General features: G+C 34.6%; 1 protein-coding gene across 2 annotated transcripts in view; it reads right to left on the bottom strand.

The window, feature by feature from the left end:
• Positions 1-11,194: 11,194 nt before the first annotated feature.
• Positions 11,195-22,701, bottom strand: part of LOC136040368 (VPS35 endosomal protein-sorting factor-like) — a 71,064-nt gene continuing 59,557 nt past the window's right edge. For both annotated transcript variants that reach the window (XM_065724625.1, XM_065724626.1), the window contains exons 11-12: positions 15,281-15,565; positions 11,195-12,271 (exon numbers count right to left, since the gene is read on the bottom strand). In XM_065724625.1, coding sequence (XP_065580697.1) covers positions 12,056-12,271; positions 15,281-15,565 — 501 coding nt within the window. In that variant the 3' untranslated portion in view covers positions 11,195-12,055. The remainder of the gene's footprint in view (positions 12,272-15,280; positions 15,566-22,701) is intronic.

The raw sequence follows: 22,701 nt of genomic DNA, 5'->3' as shown, positions 1-22,701 counted from the left end.
TGCGTCTTAGTGTATTTCTCGATGTCCCTTTGATGAAGCCCACGTGGCTGCGCTTAGTGTGGGATTTTCAAAGCCTCAAAGGACCTGTGCTAGATAGCACAGATGTATCTCTGTTTTACTGGGTTTTTTTTTCTCGCCAGTCGACGTTTCATATGTCAGTGTTCATTCAGAGTTCAAAGTGAACGGACCTTTCTTAAATTGGATATGTTGTTAATATTATCAAACCACATCTGATTCGTTATCAGCTTAGTAGACCTAACTGATTTAACAAGTGAAATAATTGTGGACAGATAAAGAAACATTAATATTCTACGGATTCAGTAAGTCAAAGCAATTGGGTTTCGTAAATGAAAAAAAGGGATTATAATCTAAGGAGACTTAGATAAGGAAACAGAAAACAAGTAATCTTTTCAATATCATTACCATCTTTTCTGAATTAATAATGACTCCTGTTACTGTATCCAAAACTATAAGAAATTAATCGAAAATTGAACGCAACAGAAATAGTTCAATCGCAGGCTCGAATTCTTAGCAACGACCTATCTGCTGTTTCGTTGTGAGTTTATGTGACAGTAGAGAAGTTATCGGAGGATATGTAGCAATTGAAGAAGGATTACCTATGTTTGCAAGCTGAAATGTCGGCTACTAACCTAAAATTGCAAAGAGTAGAAAATGAGCGAAAAAAAGTGTAATTTAGTATTTTATAGATTCGATCCTGGAAACAGATGTTCTTCGTTACGAGAAAATGTGATGAAGGCTCTGACTTTACATGTGACAAATTTAGGGCTGAAAATTACAGACATTTGTCAGTTAAACGGTAAATAAGGCACGTGACCAGTGCTGGTTAAGTTCACCAGCGGTTACATTCCAGATATTATATTATGGCCTAGTGTTCATCTGAAAAAGGGGGGGGGAGATTGGTGTTAGTACGGACTATACAGAGTGTGAACTGTCTATCTGTGACTGCCTAAAGCCGTTTCTTGAACGTGCTAGGAAAAAATAGAGAAGTAAAACTAAGAGGGACAAAGTTATACATTGTTCAACAGTGTTTTACGTATAGCTTTGATAAACAATCTGTAGTGGAGGTTACGAATGCCCCTAATATAGAATCATCAGCGAGTACCATAACACGTTTTAAGGAAAATGTGGGGCAAAAGTATCATCATGAACCCGAGTATCTAGCAGTGCCGCAAAAAAAGTAATAACGAGTTTGGTTTCTGAAAGTAATCGGTTTAACCTGGAGAAACCTTGCAATTCAGGATTTTTCGTATTTTAAAGTAGAGTGTCTTTTTAAATGTCGTGATTTTTCTTTTGTATCATTAGTAGAAACGTTGCTGGAAAAAGAGGAGAGAGTGGAAGGTTTTTCTTATTTTGGATCTCAAAGGAAGCGTTTGCAGAATGGCTGAATTTATGGAGGAGTTGCATTATTGATAACGAAAAGACAGCGAATTGCATCTCGGTTGAAAAGTTTTTCATGTAATCTAGTATGGGTGAGCGTATCCTTGGATAGTAACTCGTTTATTTTTTGTTCAGTATATTTACCGCCGAGAACTAGCACTTTTAGTGATGAAGTTACCTGAGAGATATTAGAAATTCATATGGATCGTTTTTCAGAACAGTTTCCGTCCAATTACCAGTTCACTGGTCGACAGTGAGCTAAAATCCCATGTTTTGTGCTAAATGTTGCATACTGTAGTCCATTTGGGCTTATATTTCTGACATTAGTGTTTAAGTTTTGTCATCTCGTCAACTGAACCAGATTTCTACCATTTCATCATCTTCAGGATCATGTTATTGGTAAAACTACTGAAGCTATGATGCAAAGACTTGGAAAAAGATGATTGGTAGGTTGAAATCTATTAAAAAAAAGACGCAACATGCGTACTGTTCTGCAAAAAGGCTGGTGTTGGAAGTGGTGATGATGAGGGTTTCGCCACTCTAAATTCTCTACCCAGCACAGTGTTGTGGCTACCACAGAATATCCATGGCATATATATATATATATATATATATATATATATATATATATATATATATATATATATATATATATATATATATATATATATGTTTCTACCCTTGTGAGATCAGTAGTGCAAAATCAACATATATCCGCGTGCGTAAGACCTTTAGGGGCAATGAAGAATTTTATCCCCTAGGAAATATTGTGGCCATTCTTCCTTTATCCTCTTAAACTGTCTATTTTGTGATAACAATTCATATGGAAATTCATATGGATCGTTTTTCAGAACAGTTTCCGTCCAATTATTTTGTTTTTCTAGGGGATTTTAATTGATATGCAGGGGAGGACGAAGGAACCCGTGAAGAGGGTGTAGATCTCGAACTGGAACAAGTGAATGGAGTTAACAAGATTGAGCCGTTGATAATGAGGAGGACGATTAAATATCGCAATCGGATAAAGAATAATTGGGGTAAAAAATTATTGGATTTTTGTGGTGAATGGAATCTGGTTATTTTGAATAGGAGGACAGGAAAGGATAAATTAGTGGGGAATTTTACATGTTTTTCGGGTAGACATCTAAGTGTTATAGATTATGGGGGTTTTTAGCCATGGGCTTCTTTCTTGCTCTGTGGATGTTAAGGTGATGGCGCTGTCTGGGTCGGATCAAATGCCTATTAAAATAATAATAATTTATTTCTTACCCACTTAAAAAAGGGAAAAAGTGGAGTACAAGAATAACAAACAAAGAACTATAAATAACACAAAATACAGGAAAAAGAAATAACAGTTTAGCAAAAGAGGCGGGTAAGATGATTGTTAGGACCAAGAAGGATTGGCGCTTCGTCAACTAATTTTGAACTTACTTTTTCCACTGAGAGAACAATATCCGTTGCCTGATATTTACTAATTAACCTTCGGTTCAGAAATGATCGTGGTAAATAAAGTTAGAACTTACAATACCGATAGTAATCCGTCTTGACCCTCTTTACGTCACCTTTATTTAGAAGCATATAAAACTCGGCACAAAATAACACAGAATGGTCGCAGAAACTCAAGTACAACTTTGTAAGTGCTTGTCACCGGAAACGTCCACAATTTCCAACAATTTTAGAATAGCCCAGTTAAAGCTTAAATTGAATATCCCCGATCAACTGAAAACGAAAAGAACTTAAAGAATTGCAAACAGAAATCCCAAGCCATCGAAAAGAAGTGACTTGTGGTACGGAAAAAGAATTACAATTTAAAGGATGAGTCACAGACACATTCACACCAAGTTGACCAAGAGGATACCAAGCTTTAGCATGGCAAATACTATAGATATATCAAGGGTGCAAAAATAAAGACTATAACTACTCCGAGTGGCTTCCTTAATAAGCTGCACTAAAACATGACGAGTATGTTGACAGCTCAGACCTGACCCAAAGCCAAACTGGTTAGCCTCATAATTAACAAATTCATCGATATGTGGAAGTAGAACACACTCAAATAATTTACTTGGAGTACAGGTGACGGTAATCGGCCTGTACGAATTACACGAATTTAGATATTTTCCTTTCTTTAATATAGAAGTAACACTTCCACATAAAAATGAATCAGGAACAATAGATCTTGAAAGGCACATCTGATATAATAAATGAAGATGCGAATGAAGTTCAGCTGAATTCAGATCAAAATGAGCCGCACAAACACCATCAAGGTCACAAGACTTATAATGTGGAATCCACGGCAATCTTGGAATAGTATCACTAGGAGAAGATCCTTCGAGTTTCGACGCATTCAGCACATTTTGGCACTGTTTGCTATTAGTCAGAAATTCAGTGCCCGTAAATCGAACTGCACGAAGATGACGCTTATAAGCCGATTTTGCTCTCTGTCTGATGCTAAAAACTTGCCCACTAGAAGGTCTACTGCAAGCAATCCACATTTCCAATCAAAACTTGGCTTGGTTCTTCACTTTCTTAAGTTCTGGATCTCACTCCCAAAAGGTCTTGCGGGTATTAAGTCGCACGGGAATCAACGGAACAGCTATTACTTCAGCTTGTTTAATTCAAGAAACGATATTTCTGTAGTAAGATCTTAACTTACCACGAGCATCACTGACAAAAAAAAAAAAAACCAGCACCAAGAAGGTGAAAAGGCACCGAAATAGTGGATAGCAGAAAAGGGAGAGTCGAAAAAATAGAGTGACCAATTTGCATTATCCCGATCTCGTTTGCAAATCCCTTTCTTAGGCTTAGGAGGAGCACTGAAACTAATTGTGAGAAGTTGTGAGAAGAAGTTGAAAAAGGTACCAGTTGAAGATAAAGGGCTGGATTCATTTATTCAGAAAAGCGTGGAAATGGCAAGGGAAGGAGATATAGCAGGTTCTGGTGAATAAAACAAAATAAAAAAAATTAAGCAGTTCTATTCTTTTTTTTTGAAACATCCATTGTTATGTATAAGGCAGATAGATTTAACTCCCTAGTGAACATCGCTTTCTGTAAAAACATATATTTGACTCTCTATATTTGACTGAAAATTTGCTCATATCACAGAGGGAAATGGGAAGCTGGGGAATCTATTAAGATGAATTAGGTTTAGAAAATTATTGTCATGAATATTTTGGTGCATTTTCAACAAATTTTTAAACCAAAACTAGGTAGCTCAGCTCTCTTTTAGGATTTAAACTCCCTTTTAGGAGGTTTGGCATGCCTTTAGAAATATTACGACTAGGGTTAAAAGAAAAGCATAGAACAAAGAGAATGTGTGAAATTTTATTCAGGAAAGCTTGAATTTCAGTTCAGATGGACATGGAGCCAACTCAGACAAGATCTATTTTTACGTTGTGTAACAGGTACAAGTACTTATTTTAAAATCTTCTCACAGCTTTTCAAATTTTTAAGTGTGGTTTCCAATTATAGTGTAGTCCTTCACACAAAGAGTGACGGCAGAATTATGACTCAGTTAGCATTGAATTTTTTTTTGTGGGGTTGAAGAAGCAAGATTTAAGTACAAGTCAATGTACTGTTACATTACGATTTTTTCTGGAAAATCTTGTAGATGGATTTAACCTATTTCTATATGCCAAGGACAGATATTTTCAACAACAAAATTTTTGAAAATATATACCATCTTAATATAAACCATGGGCGCCCCAAATAACGGAGGAAGATTTGCTAGATCTTTTCCAGAGAAATTGCCTACGGATTGTTTTTGGGTACTCAGCTGAGTGACCGTATTTCAAACAGTAGGCTGTACAAAAAGTGTGGTTCAGTCCTGCTTTCATGGACTATAGGGAGAGAAAGTTTGAGACGGCTAAGGCTTGTTCTTGCGGACGAAGGTGACAAATTGCCAAAGATTATCCTTGTCGGACAACCGTCTATGGCTAAACAGAAAACAAGTCGTTTGCGGTTAGTGTCAAGTGGGAGGCTTTGAATAGATTAGGATGGATGAGAAGCATGCGTATGACAAGATTACAGGCCAAAATAATAATTATCCATGAAACAAATCCCTTATGAGGAATCTAACTTCAGGAAGGTAAGTTGGCTCACTCTCCCTCCCCCCATATTCCTTACTTAACACTTCCTATGGAGTGCGAGACATCATGACTTTGTCTCTGCCAAGGTCTTTGCATTATTGCTTCCTGTTAAAAGATAAATTTGAAAAAAGAAACTTATCGTACAGTCAGAGATAATTTTTTTCGTAAAATGAAAAAAAAATGGCGAAGAAGAAAAACGAGGATAAGATCAAAAAAGGAAAAAAGAAATATTTCGCAGATACTATTTCAATCGAGGCCCTTGCTCAACCACCTTCTGTTCAAAAATATTCAATATATTAGCGATAAAGGTCCTCAGGAGAAAATAAAAACCAAACAGTCCTGAAAATCGTTTCTCTGTTGTAGCTTTTGTTTATTTTAGTCTAGGAAATATTATCTGTATTTTTCTTTCATTGTATATTTTCTTTTCTGCACTTAGAACGGTCCAACAGAGGTCGCGACCAAAATGCCAACGAACTATTTTTCTTTGTTTTTACAATTGTTTATTTCATTTGTCATGCTTAACCAGAGCGGGTCTCTCTCTTTCGCCCTTTATCTCTAAATCCCTCCCTACTCCGACTCCTATTATAAAGCTGATATGTCTTCGCGTAGCCTTTATCTTTTTGCTTTTATCTTTCAGGACCACCATTGTCTTCTAGTTACTTTTAAGGAACTTGCGCACCATTGTGTCTAAACAGACAAAAGATATTCTTAACAAGGCAAAAGATGTAAAGAATTTGCTTTAAGAAGAAATTGCGGAGCTGCTCAAGAGCCCAGAGGTTAGTTCAAAAGTTGCAAACAAATTTAATTCACTCGCTTTTGTTCCGGTTTATTGTTCTCAGCTTTCACTTCTTCATTTCGGCTATACTTCTCATCCTACCTTGCCTTCATAGATTTAAATTTACTTTTGAAAGTTGCAACCGAAAAAGAGATTCAATGGCCACATTCTGGAAGTTAAGCAGTAACTATTAAATGCCATTTTTTTTTTACAAAACAAATCAAAAATTTATTTATTTAAATTTTGTTACTTTTCTACGAACCCAATCAATTTGTTTTTGAAGGAAGGAGAAGTTAAACTCGCTAAAGTTTGATAACCAAGAGGAGTTGATTTATGCTTGTTGTAATTTCATCTTTTCTTGCGAAAAAGGTATCTTTTTAATTTTTTTCAATTTTCGTTTTTAAATGGCATGGTATTTATATACAGACTATAGTAATGGTCGGATTAAGAATTGACCGAACAAAGACCAAGTGATGTGTGTCCATTCTCAGAGTCCCCCTTCTGTATCCAGACGGCAATAGCATTAAGGAAGCTAAAGAATTTATCTGCCTCGGATCCCTTGTGGATTCGGAGGGGGGGGGATCTGATCAAGGAATTGAAAGGAGTATTCGCCTAGCCTTGCCAGCTTTTCACAGCTCAATTAATTACTATGGAAGTGTCAAAGCATAACCCTCGCTACGAAAATTCTACGAGGCAATCGACAGAAGTACTCTTCTATGGGTGCAAGACAAGGGTTGTCGAAGCTCAAAATAGTCGTAAGATCGATGTCGTTGATCACGACTGTCTTCGTCGTATTCTTCACGTCAAACGCCATGAATGAGTATCTAACAAGGAGACCCGTGAACGCTGCGAATAACAGTATTCAGTTTCTAAAATTTTTAAGAGACGATGGCTTGAGTGACTGGGCCATCGTATACACCGTGAAGATTACCAATGCATCTCGAAGTCAGCTATTAAATCACATTCGCTTGAAAATTGGAAACATCATGGAGGTCAGAAGAAAGATTGGTGGCGAGTGATGAGAAACGTTTTATTGCCGCTTGGAGGCATCTGCCTCTTCTGTCGGCTCAGTGTCGGACAGTGACTGGATGTATCATGTCGAAGCCTTTGCACATCACCTTGCCTCACGGAAAACTTCTGGTTCTGTATGCTGGGTGAGGCAGAGCAGCGCCTAGTTCCAGTTAAAAATAGAAGTAATTAAAGTAAGTACAGTATTTATGTGCTTAAGAAAGGGCCTTATTCACAATTTTTTCTGGGGGGGGGGAATATGCTGCGTTGGCTGATGATAGCTTCTGGTTGACGGAGAAACGTTCAAACCAGAAAAACACCGAAACATGCCTTGGGTGTTTTCATGGGTACTTCTAAGTTTATTTGAAAAGGCCACAGCAGCTTTTCAAGAATGGGAACACTAAAAGAAATATTATAAAAGAATCTCAAATATCCTTTTAAAGCATTGTGCAGAATCTTAATGTAGAACAGGAATATACTCAAACGCCTCTTGAATGTTACTAAAAGAGACAATTGAAAGACGCAGTTTTTTTAAATTCTCACTGGCCTTTAAGTTCGAGAGTTTGAGGCTCCCTGTTCAAATCGATTGGTCAACTCGAGTCCATGTAAAAACAGATGTTTCAGTGCATCATCGTAATCTGTCTTTTGTCTTCTGTCAAAAAATACTTACGCAAAAAAAGATGAATCTGGCAAATAGCCAGACTGTGGAGTCGGTTACAAGTTATAACCGAATTCAGACCTTTTTAACGTACAAACTCGGACTCCGCAGCCCTGTTTTAAAGCTTCATTTAACCGATGTTAAAAATTAACACCGACTCCATTCAGCAAAAATTTCCTCCGATTCCACAGCCCTGGTTTAAAGCTTCATTAAACTGGATTTAAAAAGTTAAAACCGACTCCGATTCCATTTAGCAAAATTTACTCCGATTCCACAGCCCTGTTTTAGAGCTTCATTTAACTAGATTTTATAAGTTAAAACCGACTCCGCCTCCATTCAGAAAAAAATTATTCCGGCTCCACAGCCCTGTTTTAAAGCTTCATTTAACTAAATTTTATAAGTTGAAACCGACTCCGACTCCATTCAGCCAAAATCTACACCGACTGCGCAGCCCTGTTTTAAAGCCTCATTTAACTATATTTTATAAGTTGAAACTAACTCCGACTCCATTCAGCGAAAATTCACTCCGATTCCCAGCCCTGTTTTAAAACTTCATTTAACTTGATTTACTCCGATTCTACAACCATGTTTTAAAGCTTCATTTAACTAGATTTTATAAGTTCAAACCGACCGCGACTCCCACTTCATTCATCAAGAATTCGCTCCGACTCCACAGCCCTGTTTTAAAGCTTCATTTAAATTGATTTTTTAAGTTAAAACCGACTTTGACTTCAACTCCATTTAGGAAAAATTTACTGCAACTCCACAGCTCTGTCTTAAATTTAACTTGATTTTATAAGTAGAAACCGACTCCGACTCCATTCAGCAAAAATTTACTCCGACACCACAGCACCGTTTTAAAGCTTCATTTAACTAGATTTTATAAGTTCAAACCGACCTCGACTCCGACTCCATTCATCAAAAATTTACTCCGACTCCACAGCTCTGTCTTAAAGCTTCATTTAACTTGATTTTATAAGTAGAAACCGACTCCGACTCCATTCATCAAAAATTCACTCCGACTCCATAGCCCTGTTTTAAAGCTTCATTTAACTAGATTTTATAAGTAGAAACCGACTCCGACTCCATTCATCAAAAATTCACTCGGACTCCACAGCGCTGTTTTAAAGCTTCATTTGACTAGGTTTTATAAGTTCAAACCGACCTCGACTCCGACTCCATTCATCAAAAATTTACTCCGACTCCACAGCTCTGTCTTAAAGCTTCATTTAACTTGATTTTATAAGTAGAACCGACTCCGACTCCATTCATCAAAAACTCACTCCGACTCCATAGCCCTGTTTTAAAGCTTCATTTAACTAGATTTTGTAAGTAGAAACCGACTCCGACTCCATTCATCAAAAATTCACTCGGACTCCACAGCGCTGTTTTAAAGCTTCATTTGACTAGGTTTTATAAGTTCAAACCGATCTCGACTCCGACTCCATTCTTCAAAAATTTACTCCGACTCCACAGCTCTGTCTTAAAGCTTCATTTAACTTGATTTTATAAGTAGAAACCGACTCCGACTCCATTCATCAAAAATTCACTCCGACTCAATAGCCCTCTTTTAAAGCTTCATTTAACTAGATTTTATAAGTAGAAAACGACTCCGACTCCATTCATCAAAAATTCACTCGGACTCCACAGCGCTGTTTTAAAGCTTCATTTGACTAGGTTTTATCAGTTCAAACCGACACCGACTCCATTCAGAAAAACTTTACTTCGACTCCACAACCCTATTTTAAAGCTTCATTTAACTAGATTTTATAAGTTCAAACCGACCTCGACTCCGACTCCATTCATAAAAAATTCACTCCGACTCCACAGCCCTATTTTAAAACTTCATTTAAATTGATTTTTTAAGTTAAAGCCGACTTTGACTTCAACTGCATTCAGCAAAAATTTACTCCGACTCCATAGCTCTGTCTTAAAGCTTCATTTAACTTGATTTTATAAGTAGAAACCGACTCCGACACCATTCAGAAAAAATTTACTCCGACTCCACAGCCCTGTTTTAAAGCTTCATTTAAATTGATTTTTTAAGTTAAAACCGACTTTGACTTCAACTCCATTCCGCAAAAATTTACTCCGACTCCACAGCTCTGTCTTAAAGCTTCATTTAACTTGATTTTATAAGTAGAAACCGACTCCGACTCCATTCAGCAAAAATTTACTCCGACTCCACACCCCTGTTTTAAAACTTCATTTAACTATATTTTATAAATAGAAACTGACTCCGACTCCATTCAGCAAAATTTACTACACTCCATAGCGCTGTTTTAAAGCTTCATTTAACTAGATTTTATAAGTTCAAACAGACTTTGACTCCGACTCCATTCATCAAAAATTCACTTCAACTCCAGAGCCCTGTTTCAAAGCTTCATTTAACTTGATTTTATAAGTAGAAACCGACTCCGACTCCATTCAGCAAAAATTTACTCCGACTCCACAGCGCTGCTTTCAAGCTTCATTTAACTAGATTTCATAAGTTGAAATCGACTCCGACTCCATTCAGAAAAAATTTACTCCGACTCCACAGCTCTGTCTTAAAGCTTCATTTAACTTGATTTTATAAGTTCAAACCGACACCGACTCCATTCAGCAAAACTTTACTCCGACTCCACAGCCCTGTTTCAAAGCTTCGTTTACCTAGGTTTTAAAAACTAAAACCAACTCCATTGAGCAAAAATTTACTCTGACTCCATAGCCTTGTTTTAAACCTTCATTTAACTAGATTTTATAAGTTGAAACCGACTCCGACTCCATTCATCAAAAATTCATTCTGACTCCACAGCGCTGTTTTAAAGCTTTATTTAACTAGATTTCATAAGTTGAAACGGACTCCGACTCCATTCAGCAAAAATTTACTCCGACTCCACAGCCCTGTTTTAAAGCTTCATTTAACTTGATTTTACAACTTAAAACCGACTTCAACGCCATTCAGCAAAAATTTACTCCGACTCCACGGCCCTGTTTTAAAGCTTCGTTTAACTAGATTTTATAAGTTGAAATGGACTCCGACTCCATTCAGCAAAAATTTACTCCGACTCCGGCCCTGTTTTACAGCTTCATTTAAAAAGATTTTGTAAGTTATAACCGCATCCGACTCCAGAAATTTTCAATATACCGACTCCAAATCCAAATACGTCCAGCAAAATTTACTGAAACTCTTAAATCCACGACTCCAGCTTCATACCCCCGGTGGATACAATAAAGAAAGAATGTTAAAAAAAAGGCGAGCTAAGACTAGCTGAAGGAAAGGAGAATAAATAAAAAAAGCAAGATGGTCAATTTTGAAAACAAATTCATTTCATAAACAACTGAAAAAAAAAAATATCCATAGATGAAGATGAAACCAAAAACAGAGATTGGGAATACAAGCACGGATAAGCGATAAACAAGGCTAAATGGAGGAACAAATTGTACACAATGAACAGTATAGCCTATTTTTAAAATATTTATCTAATAAACAACAACAAAAAGCTAAAACAACAACAAAAGTAGAAACCAAAATCAGAAAATGAATCAAAATATGAACAGTATAGCCTATTTTTATAATATTTATCTAATAAACAACAACAAAAAGCTAAAACAACAACAAAAGTAGAAACCAAAATCAGAAAATGGTAAAAAGAAGAAAGAATGGTTAAGTGGTAACTAATGCCAATTGAAGGAAAGAAGGGTGCAAAATGAACAAAATAACCTATTTTGAAAACAAATATATTTAATTAACAGCTCAAAATTTCCAAAGATGAAGTAGAAAACAAAAACAGTGAATGGTAGAAAATCCCGATTAAGCGATAAATAAGACTAATAGAATAAAGAAAATACAAATCACAAACAAGGCTTTCGATATAAATAGGTTATATTTGATAAACAACCAAAAAGGAACTGTTGACGACGAAGTAGAAGTCAAAACAGAGAATGGTAAATACAAATTCAAGATGATTAAGGCTAGTTGAAGGAACAAGGAGGATATCACGAATAAGATTTCCTATTTTGTAGTAGATATGCCTGATAAACAAACAAAAAACAGGCATTTCCAAGCAAGTCGAAAACAAAAACATAAAATAGTCGAAAACAAAAGGCGAGCAAACAATGATTACAGTTTTTGAAATTTAGAAGAATTAGTTATCGAACAAGACTTTCTATTTTAGCAATAAATTTTTCACAATTGGAACCAATTAGTAATTCTTTCAAAGAGGCCACAATTTCATTTACCTCACATTGCGGAGCCGAACACTTCACCAGAATCTTAATCAAGTGCAGTAATAATTTTAATGTTTCTTGGTCTGTTGAAATTCCTGGCATCAGAACAGATCTTGCCAAATTCGTAGCAAACAAAACCTATATAAAGTATAAAAACAATGAAATATATATGTAATAATACAATAATGAAATGTAAAATAATGAAATAACCGAGATAAAGAGAGTAAAAAATTAACTAAAGTTTTTTTTCAGCAAATTTAGATGAAGTTGAGGAGCTTGAAAGTTCTTATTTCTAAAATTTCTTCACCATGTCCCATTGATGAATGTGGCGAAGTGGCAACCCTTTTGAAACTTTTTTAAATGGCGATATTTTTAAACTTTCTCATTTAAAAAATATCGACTGCAACTTAAAATCCCAAAGGCTGCATATCTATATATATAAAAATAAGTTGTCTGTCTGTGGATGTGTGGATGGATGTGTGGATGGATGTGTCAGGTGACGTCACCTGAAAAAACTGGATTAGGTGACGTCAAAACTGAAAAAACTAAAAAAAGGCAAAAACTACAAAAAAAACTAAAAACTAATAAAAAAAATAAAAAAGCTAAAAAACTAAAAAAACTATAAAGGTAAAAACCAATAAAAAACTAAAAAAAAAACTGAAAAAACTAAAAAAAGGCAAAAACTACAAAAAAAAACTAAAAACTAATAAAAAAAGTAAAAAAGCTAAAAAACTAAAAAAACTAAAAAAACTAAAAAAAGGTAAAAAACTAAAAAAAATAAAAATAAAAAAAAACTAAAAAAAAGGAAAAAACTGAAAAATAAGCTAAAATAAAGGTAAAAACCAATAAAAAACTAAAAAAAAAAAGGAAAAAACTAATAAATGACGACACTCAAAGAGAAAGCGACCAGGACAAAAAACTAAAAAAAAAGGCAAAAACTACAAAAAAACTAAAAACTAATAAAAAAAATAAAAAAGCTAAAAAACTAAAAAAACTAAAAAAAGGTAAAAAACTAAAAAAACTAAAAACTAAAAAAAAACTAAAAAAGGTAAAAACTAAAAGAACTAAAAAAGAAAAAAATAAATGACGACACTCAAAGAGAAAGCGACCAGGACAAAAGGAATGTTCGATTAGCAATCAACAAAGCACCGGGACACAGGGAGTATAAATGACGACCAGGACACAAGTAAAAAAAAAAATTAACAAAACTAAAAAGAAGGTAAAAACTACAAAAAAACTAAAAAGAAAAAAAAACTAAAAACTAATAAAAAAACTAAAAAATCTAAAAATCTAAATAAACTAAAAAAGAAAAAAAAAGGAAAAAAATAAAGGAGAAAAACAAAACTAAAAAACGAATGTATATACAGACCGGTACACCGGGATACAAATGACGACCGGGACACAGGGAATATAAATAACGACCGGGACACAGGGACACAACTACAACGGGGACACCGGGGGAAACAGGGGGATATAAATGACGACCGGGACAAAAAAACTAAAAAGAAATAAAAACTAAAAACTAATAAAAAAAACTAAAAAATCTAAAAATCTAAATAAGCTAAAAAAGAAAAAAAAAGGAAAAAAATAAAGGAGAAAAATAAAACTAAAAAACGAATGTATATACAGACCGGGACACCGGGATACAAATGATGACCGGGACCCGGGACACAGGGAATATAAATGACGACCGGGACACAGGGACACAACTACAACGGGGACACCGGGGGAAACAGGGGGATAACCTGACAATCTATTTATATGCAAAGACAATGGGACAGCAAAGAATGTTGTATATTCGCAAGTTTTACGTAGTTAAAACCATATATATATATATATATCTATATTCACAGGTGGGACATAGGGACACAACTACAATGGCGCGTAACTATTATGGCGCGTAACGACTTACGCGCGCGGGGGGGCTTGGGGGGGGCGCGAAGCGCCCCCACCAACTAGGTGTTGGGGTGGCGCGAAGCGCCACCCCAACAGCTAGTATATATATATATATATATATATATATATATATATATATATATATATATATATATATATATATATATATATATATATATATATATATATATATAATATATATATACAAATATAAATAAAATCAGAAACCTCAAAAACGAAATAGTTCTAGGCTAAAATACGCTAAAGCTTAGAAATCCTAAAAAGGAAGAAAAATATAGATACAGAAAAAATAAGAAACCTCTTATTTTGTAATAGTAAAAACGGAATATTTCACTTGAGCACGTTAATTTTGACAATTAACTACGACCCGGAATATAAGAGATATATAAAAGGGGAGGGGTTAAAAAATTTTCATTTACATAATTTTTTTATATGTATTTGTATTACGTTTTCGCGAAACGGACAATTTTTTTGGGTGGAGGGGAGGGGAAAATTTGTCGGACTCGTAAAACAGTAAGACAAATGCATATAAACAGATTTCTGACGCTTTTTGTGAAGTATTTTAGAGCATTTATTTTTTCAGCGTAACTTCCGGAATATAGCCTTTGAATCTCTTAAGCGGTTACATCTTTCAAAAATAAACTCAAATCTGTGAAGGCAATGAAGGATGAGAAGTATTGCTCAAAAGAAGAAGTGAAAGCTGAGAGAGAGGATAAATGGACAGAACTAAGGTTGATATATCAACCATTCATCACCATCCCTCTAGGAATAACAAACCGAAACAAAAGAGAATGAATCAAATTCACTTTTTCAACGGAAGAATATAGCATATTTTACTGCACTTTAGCAACTGCTGAAATATCAACTATTAAACATTCACTGAAAATACCAAGAGGTGACAATACTTTGAATAGAAAAAGAAGAACTATTTCTATAATGGACTACAAGGACTATAATAATATAATCCATTCATACGAGGAGCCGTCTACTTTCAAAGACTTCCACATAAGGTGGCGCCAGTCACGCGTGGCGCAAGTGTGCTAGCTTGGAGTGAAGTTTGCCATATTTGATGCAAAGAGGTATACATTGTAGAGTGTATCACGCCTGGGGGAGGTGGCACAACCAGGTTGTACGCGAGGTGCTATATTTATAAGGTTTATTATAGAAATAGTCCTTAAGGACTATAAGGTCTATTTATAGATAACCCTCAAGTATAGATTAACATTATACCTGTGATTTATAATTCGAACTATCCTCTAGGTTCTTGAGGAGCTCCGCAATTTCTTCTAAAAGCAAATTCTTTACATCTTTTGCCTTCAGCTGGAAATCAATATTCCCTGAATAAAGTTCTACAAAATGCCTCGGTATGCCCTGTTCAAAACTCAGAATACGACAAATCAAGGGATACATATGGAGCAGCCACTTCAAATGGACCTCTGGGGAATTAAAATGCTGTTGAGAGACAATGGTGCATAAGTTACTTAGAAGGAAAAGAGGACCTCGATCTGGATGGTCCTGAAAAATAAAAGAAAAGAGATTAAGGTTTTATGAAGAGATTTCAGCTTTATAATAGGGGTGGGAATTGGCGAGGACGGAGGGATTTAGAAAGAGAAAGTGATTTCTAAGACCAAACTGGTTAAGCATGATAAAATGGAAAAAAAAAATTGTAAAGAAATAAAGATGAAAAAAGAGAAATAGTTGGCTGACATTCCGATCGAAACCTTCACACCACCGTCCCAAGTGCAAACAAAGAGATACAGTATAACAGGAAAATACAAATTAAAGTCCTCAGGACTGAAATAAAAAAACAACAAAAAGTTTGCAACAATAGCAATAAATTTTTAAGGTTTTGTTTGATTTTGTCCTGATGACTATTATCTGTGTTTTTTCATTCATTGTTTAATTTTTTTTTTGAACCCAAGACCGTAGAGTGAAAATTTCGATTGAAATATCATCTTTTATAATCTTCTTCTTTACAATTTTTATTCATTTCTTCTTTTTCTTTTTACTGGCTAGAATTATGCTCGTTTTTTATCTTTGCCATTTTTTCGATTTTTAGAGTTTTTTCTTTTTTATCTCTGACCATACAGTAGTTTCCTTTTCTTAAACTTGTCTTTTAACGGGAAGTAATGAAGCCCGAATACTGGAAAAGACTCCATTTTTCTCCCCCATATACCAATTTGTACTTGCGTGATATATTGGATAAAAATTGTCAGAAAATTAAGATTAAGAAAGTACTTTCAAAACAAAAACTTTCAATCAAAAAGCAAAAATTGAGGTTTCCCGATATATATTACGAAAGGTAAGGATTGATGCGACTCAAAAGATTCTGACAAAAAAGAATTTTGGTGATTGACGGTTATTACTTTGTAAGGACTTAATACTAGCTATAAAAGAATCTACTTTGTGCACCTTACTTTTATAACAGAATAACATAACAGAAGGCGACAAATTTCGCCTAGCGACAACAAGCAACCGACTAGCATAGTTTCAGCTGATATGCTGGAAAAACAAAATTAGCCCTACAAAATCCTCATATATTGCCCAAGATTATACACAAAACTTAAAAAACACTAAAATAACAATATCCTTGTGATATGGGAGATAAATACGACAAAATTTTCCCATATTATCTTAATCATTTTCTCTTATTTCATTACTCTAATTCATTTCATTTCTTTTCTCTTATTCATTTTTACTCCTTTATTTATTTCTACTTGTTCAATTATTCACTTCCTCTTTGTGTACAGTTTCGTCGAGCGAAAACGAGCAGCCAACTAGTATAATTCCAGTTGATATATTTGAAAAATAAAATTATTCTTGGTATGTTATTCTTGGTATATTGCCCAAGAATATACACAAAACTAAAAAAAAAACAACAATAAAATAACAAAATTCTTGTGAGATGTGAGATAAATACGCCAGAATTTTCTCATACTCATACCAAAAATTTGAAAAGCTGTCAACAGAGTTTAAAATAGGTACTTGTCTTTATTACACAATATCAAAATGGACGTTGTTTCTTGGCCCCTTGCCCATCCGAAATGAGTTGTAAACTTTCCCGACAAAAATTCCAGATTTTCTCTTTTTCTTTCATCTCTAGACATTCTTTTTCTAATACTACCTTGACTCCGGGACATGGCTCATCGATCACTTAAGATTTGTTCATTTTCTCTTGAAACCGAACGTAGAAAATATCCTGTATTATTTACTTCTTTACAAGAAGAGAAATTCGATGCTCTTGTTTGAGATAGCCAATCAGAAATCCTAATAAATGAGCCTTATTTACTATATTGTGATAAGGAAGAGTGACACCTTTTGGGTATCTAGTTATTTCCCATAAAGATTCACATGATGACTAATTAGAAAATATCCAGAATAATGATGAATTAAATCATTCCTAAAGAGGATAGAAGGATGTACATAACATCCTATCATTTGCATGTTTTTGTTTGACTTACTTGACTCCAGTTATTCTTCGAGAGAGAAGCCACCAGTCACTTCCCATTCAGACGGTCCTTTGCTAGCATGATAGCTTCGTCTTGGTTGCTACCGATAAATCACAGGAAGTTAGAAAGACTGTCCGTCTACGCGAATGCTTCCAGCCGTGCGTCGAGGGATCGAAACTAAAGGCAATTCTGGCCGGCGTTTCTACTGGCATGCGGGCTAGGATGCCGCATGCCGAACCCGTGCAGCGACCTGACGTGAGTTAGGTATCTGGTTGGTAAGTGATAGTAGTTGGGTGTTGGAGACGAAGTCACACCACTTAATTTCTCCGATTCGTCTGAGAAACTTGGTTTAAGCCATGACTTTGGCGTTTCAGACCAAAACGGCAGCAGGCCGAATCTCAGCACAGTAGAGAAGAACCGGGTTTACGGTGGTGTTATAAATACACATCTTTGTTCTGCGGGTAATGCCAGGCTTCAACCAGACGGAGTGACAGAGCCAGGTCATGGTCGAGGTGGCTTTCACGATACGAAACTGAGTTTGAACTTCGATCGATCTGCTGTCTGTGATATCCCACTATGCTGAATGCAGGTGAGTTCGATGTTGCCTTTTCCAGACTAGTGATCATTATCTCAGTCTTTTACCGGCTGATTTTCAGGCTCATTTTAGATGCTTCTTCAGACAGTGTGGCAAGGGCTTATTCAAGTTCAGCTGCACAGCTGCATACCAAAGAGATAACATCTGCAAAGTCATAATCACTTAGGAATCGGTCACCCAACTGCAGTCCAAAGTAGATACAGTTTGTGGTTCGGTCCATAATTTAATCGATGACACCATTGAAAAGTTTGGGGGCGGCAGGACATCCTTGTCTCACACCGGTATTTATTTGATATACTGAGCTGCGACGACCGTTTATCTGGACGGAGCTCTTACAATCAGTATAGAGGGCCTTCAACAAACCGCAATACTTGTCAGGAAGCCCTGTTCAAGTATCAGCCAGAGAGAATCAAGGTCAACTAAATCAAAGGTTGCTTTTGTAAAATGAATTTTGAAGAAGTAAAGGGGCCCAATCTTTGGCTGTTATTTTAAATTAATAGTAATATTTAAAAAACGCGAACATTTAAATTAGAAATAGTAGTAGGTGCCATATGAATTTAAATTTATGAATCTGTTTGATAAGTTTGAAATTAATGCTACTGAGAGGAAAGCAGATGTTTTTTTTTATTATAAAGAAGAAAAAACGGTAGCTTTAAGATATTTTAACGGCTTTTCCATATAAAAAGGTCCGTTAAAACTGGTATATCTGTTTAAAATTTGTTATTTTTAACTTAGCTTACAACTTGCTGAAAAGATTAAAATTTATGTATCTATTTGATTAGTTTGAGACGTAATGCTACTGAGAGGAGAGGAGGTATTTTTTTTTGTATTATTATTATTATTAGTATTAAAAAATAGAAAAAAGTCTAGCTTTAAAATGTCTTAATAGCTTTCCTATGTTAAAACATCCATTAAAATTTATGTGTAAGTTTAAAATTTATTATTTTGTTTATTTAGCTTAATATTAATTTAAATTATTAATTTTTACTTGACTTAGTTGACAATTTGATAAACAAATTAAAATTTATATATTTGTTTCATAAATTTAAAAAGTAATACCACTAAGAGGAGAGGAGACAGGATTAACTTCATTTAAAAAGAACGAAAAAAGCCTTTGAAATATCCGTAAAAAAATTTATGTATCTGCAATTTATTATCTTTTAATTCACTTTAATGTTAATTTAATTTTTTTAAATTTACTTTAAAATTTGTTGAAAAAGTTAAAATTTATGAACCTGTTTGTTATGTTTTAAATATATGTTTTCAGCGGCATATTGCCACTGAGAAGAGAGGAGGCGATTTTTTTCATTAAAAAAAGAAAAAGACTAAAATGTTCTTAAGAATTTATTTCACAATTTATGCATATGTTTAAGATTCATGTTTATTTTTTTTAATCTAGTTTATTTTTAATTTAATTTTTTGATATAGTTTAAATTTATTGGAGAAGTTAAAACTTATTCATCTCTGATAAGCTTGAAATGTAATGCCACTGAGAGGAGCTGGAATTTTTTAGATTTAAGGAAAGAACCTTAAATCATGATTCCTTAATAGCCTTTTTAGGTTAAGCATCCCTAACTAACCCATACATTCCTCAAAAATTAACGAATTTAGTCAAAATTAAATTTGTTTCTATTTTTTACGGCTAAATAACTTATTATTATATTAACTTGTTATAACTCATTATATTTCTTCTGGTTTGAAACTTTCTTTGTCTCACAAAAGACAAAATAAAATATAATAGAGGAGGGGGTAATCAAATGTTGCAAACCAAAACAATAAAATGGCCCTGAAATAAAATCCTACCAAAAAGAAATACGGAAATCTGAAACACCGTATAGAAAAGTAGTCCTTTTGCCCTTTTTTTGGGGCCCAATATCAGAAAAAAGACTGTAATTTGAAATTATTTAATTTTTGTAAAATAGACCTCAATTTAAAGTCCCTTATATATCCAGTTCAACACATCAACTCGACTTGCGTCGTTTCAGCAGAATTTCACATCACCGGATTAAAAATAATAATAAATGAAAAAAAACGGAAATTTTATTTTCGAGAATATTCTAATCAAACAGTTCGTGGTAACGAACTGTAGTAAGGAGCGACCCGGCTCAATAGTAACCAAAACTTTAAAAATACAATTTTGATAAAGAATCACATTTTAATGTTGATTTTAAATATGTAAGTTTAATCAAGTTTAATCTTACCCATCAAAAGTTACGAGCCTGAGAAATTTTACGTTATTTTAGAAAATAGGGGCAAACACCCCCTAAAAGTCATAGAATCTCAACGAAAATTACACCATCAGATTCAGCGTATCAGAGAACCCTTCTGTAAATGTTTCAAGCTCCTATCTACAAAAATATGGAATTTTGTATTTTTTGCCAGAAGGCAGATCATGGATGCGTATTTATTTATTTTTTTTTTTTTTAGTATTTTTTTTCAGGGGTTATCGTATCGACCCAGTTGTCCTAGAATGTTGCGAGAGGGCTCATTCTAACGGGAATGAAAAGTTCTAGTGCCCTTTAACTGGCCAAAAAATTGGAGGGTACTTAGGGCCCCTCCAATGCTAATTATTTTCCCAAAGTCAACGGATCAAAATTCTGAGATAGCCATTTTATTCAGCGTAGTCAAAAACCTTTTAACTATGTCTTTGAGGACGACTTACTCCCCCACAGTCCCCGTTGGAGGGGCTACAAGTTACAAACTTTGACCAGTGCTTACATATAGTAATGGTTATTGGGAAGTATACAGGCGTTTTCAGGAGGATTTTTTTGGTTTGGGGGAGGGGTTGAGAAGAGGGGGATATGCTGGGGGAGCTTTCCATCGAGGAATTTTTCATGGGGGAAGAAAATTTCAATAAAGGAAGCGCAGGATTTACTAGCATTATTTTAAAAAAACAATAAAAAAATAAATATGAAAAGTTTTTTTCAGCTGGAAGGAACAGCATTAAAACTTAAAACGAACGGAAATTATTACCCATATGAGGGGCTCACTTCCTCCTAATACCTCGCTCTTTACGCTAAAGTATTTTTAGTAATGTCAACTATTGATTCTACGGCTTTTGCGATTCAGGGGTCATTCTTAATGAATTGGGACAAAATTTAAGATTTAGTGTAAAGAGAGAGGTACTGACGAGAGGCCGAACCCTCTCATATATGTAATAAAAACATGAGAATAAAAAGTTCTTTGCATAAGCTAATTTATAAGTTACGTATATCTTTTACTAATAAAAAGATTCGTAAAAAATTAAAAGTTCTAGTTGCCATTTTAATAAACCAAAAAATTGCAGGGCAACTAGGCTTCCTCCCCCGCTCTTTTTTTCTCAAAATCATTCGATCAAAATTATTAGAAAGCCATTTAGCCAAAAAACAATAAATATGCAAATTTCGTTTTAATTATTCCTCTGCGAGAGCCAAAATCAAAACATGCACTGATTCAAAAAACTTCAGATATTAAATAAAAAAAAACGAGTTTTTTCAACTGAAAGTAAGGAGCGACATTAAAACTTAAAACGAACAGAAATTACTTCGTATATGAAAGGGGCTGCTTCCTCATCAACGCCCCGCTCTTTACGCTAATGTTTTTTACTGTTTTAAAAAGAAGAGTTGAGAAAAAGAGTAAAAATTTAGTGTAAAGAGCGGGGCGTTGATGAGGAAGCAGCCCCTTTCGTATACGAAGTAAATTCTGTTCGTTTTAAGTTTAACGCTCCTTACTTTCAGTTGAAAAAACTTGCTTTTTTTATTTAGTCCTTTTTAGATGGATTATTTTAGAGCAGACCGGATTTTTAGAATACTGTCGTCTTTCAGCCGACAAACTTTGTTTAAAATAAGTACAAGGTGCTATTTGCAGGATGTACTATGGAATGTAAAATACCAATAGAATGTAATGTTATAATTTTTTTCGATTGGTATTCAAAGCAGTTAAGATTTCTGCTAAGAATTTTGAAAATTTAGTTTTGAGCCAAACGTACAAGTAGCCATTAGATTTCAAGCAGCCTAGAAAAGGGCTACAATTTAAATTTCTTTTATTCCTGTTTAAAAGTTCCTTATATATCCAATCTAATACACCAATACCTCGCTTTGCGTCGTTTCATTTTGCGTTTTTTTGAAGTTTCGTCGCTGCTCGATTAGTACTAATTTTCATAATGTGTCGTTGGGTCTTTGTGTCGCGTGTTTTGGATTCGAGTCCTAAGTTTTTTTCTATTAGATAGATGCCCTTTTTTATTAGATAAATACCCTTTCTATATACCTAACTTCATCTTTCCTTTTACTTATTTGGTTTTCTCTCTTTAAGTAATAATTATGGTTTTCCCTTTTTTCGCAAACGATTCAAATAGCTGCAGAGTTAAAAGGGTGACTCATCTCTGTTAAAAATATATTTTTGGACGCCAGTTTGGCTAAAATTCAACGAGGGATGAAACGGAGAATTAGTTCATACATTGTAGATTATGTGTCGCTTTATGTCACACCCTGTGAGGGATTTTATTGGCTGGTCTTCGTTCGTTTGATTAAAATCAAGTAGTTGCGGACATCAAGCCATGGCTAATTGTAGAAAAAAGCCAAGACGGATAGTCCGGGTGAGAGACAAATCTAGCATAAGCCCTTTTTAGG

This window comes from Artemia franciscana, chromosome 20, assembly GCF_032884065.1.
Source record: "Artemia franciscana chromosome 20, ASM3288406v1, whole genome shotgun sequence".
Classification (NCBI taxonomy): domain Eukaryota; kingdom Metazoa; phylum Arthropoda; class Branchiopoda; order Anostraca; family Artemiidae; genus Artemia; species Artemia franciscana.
The sequence above is the reverse complement of the archived record's forward strand: the minus strand, read 5'-3'. Positions and strand labels throughout refer to the sequence as shown.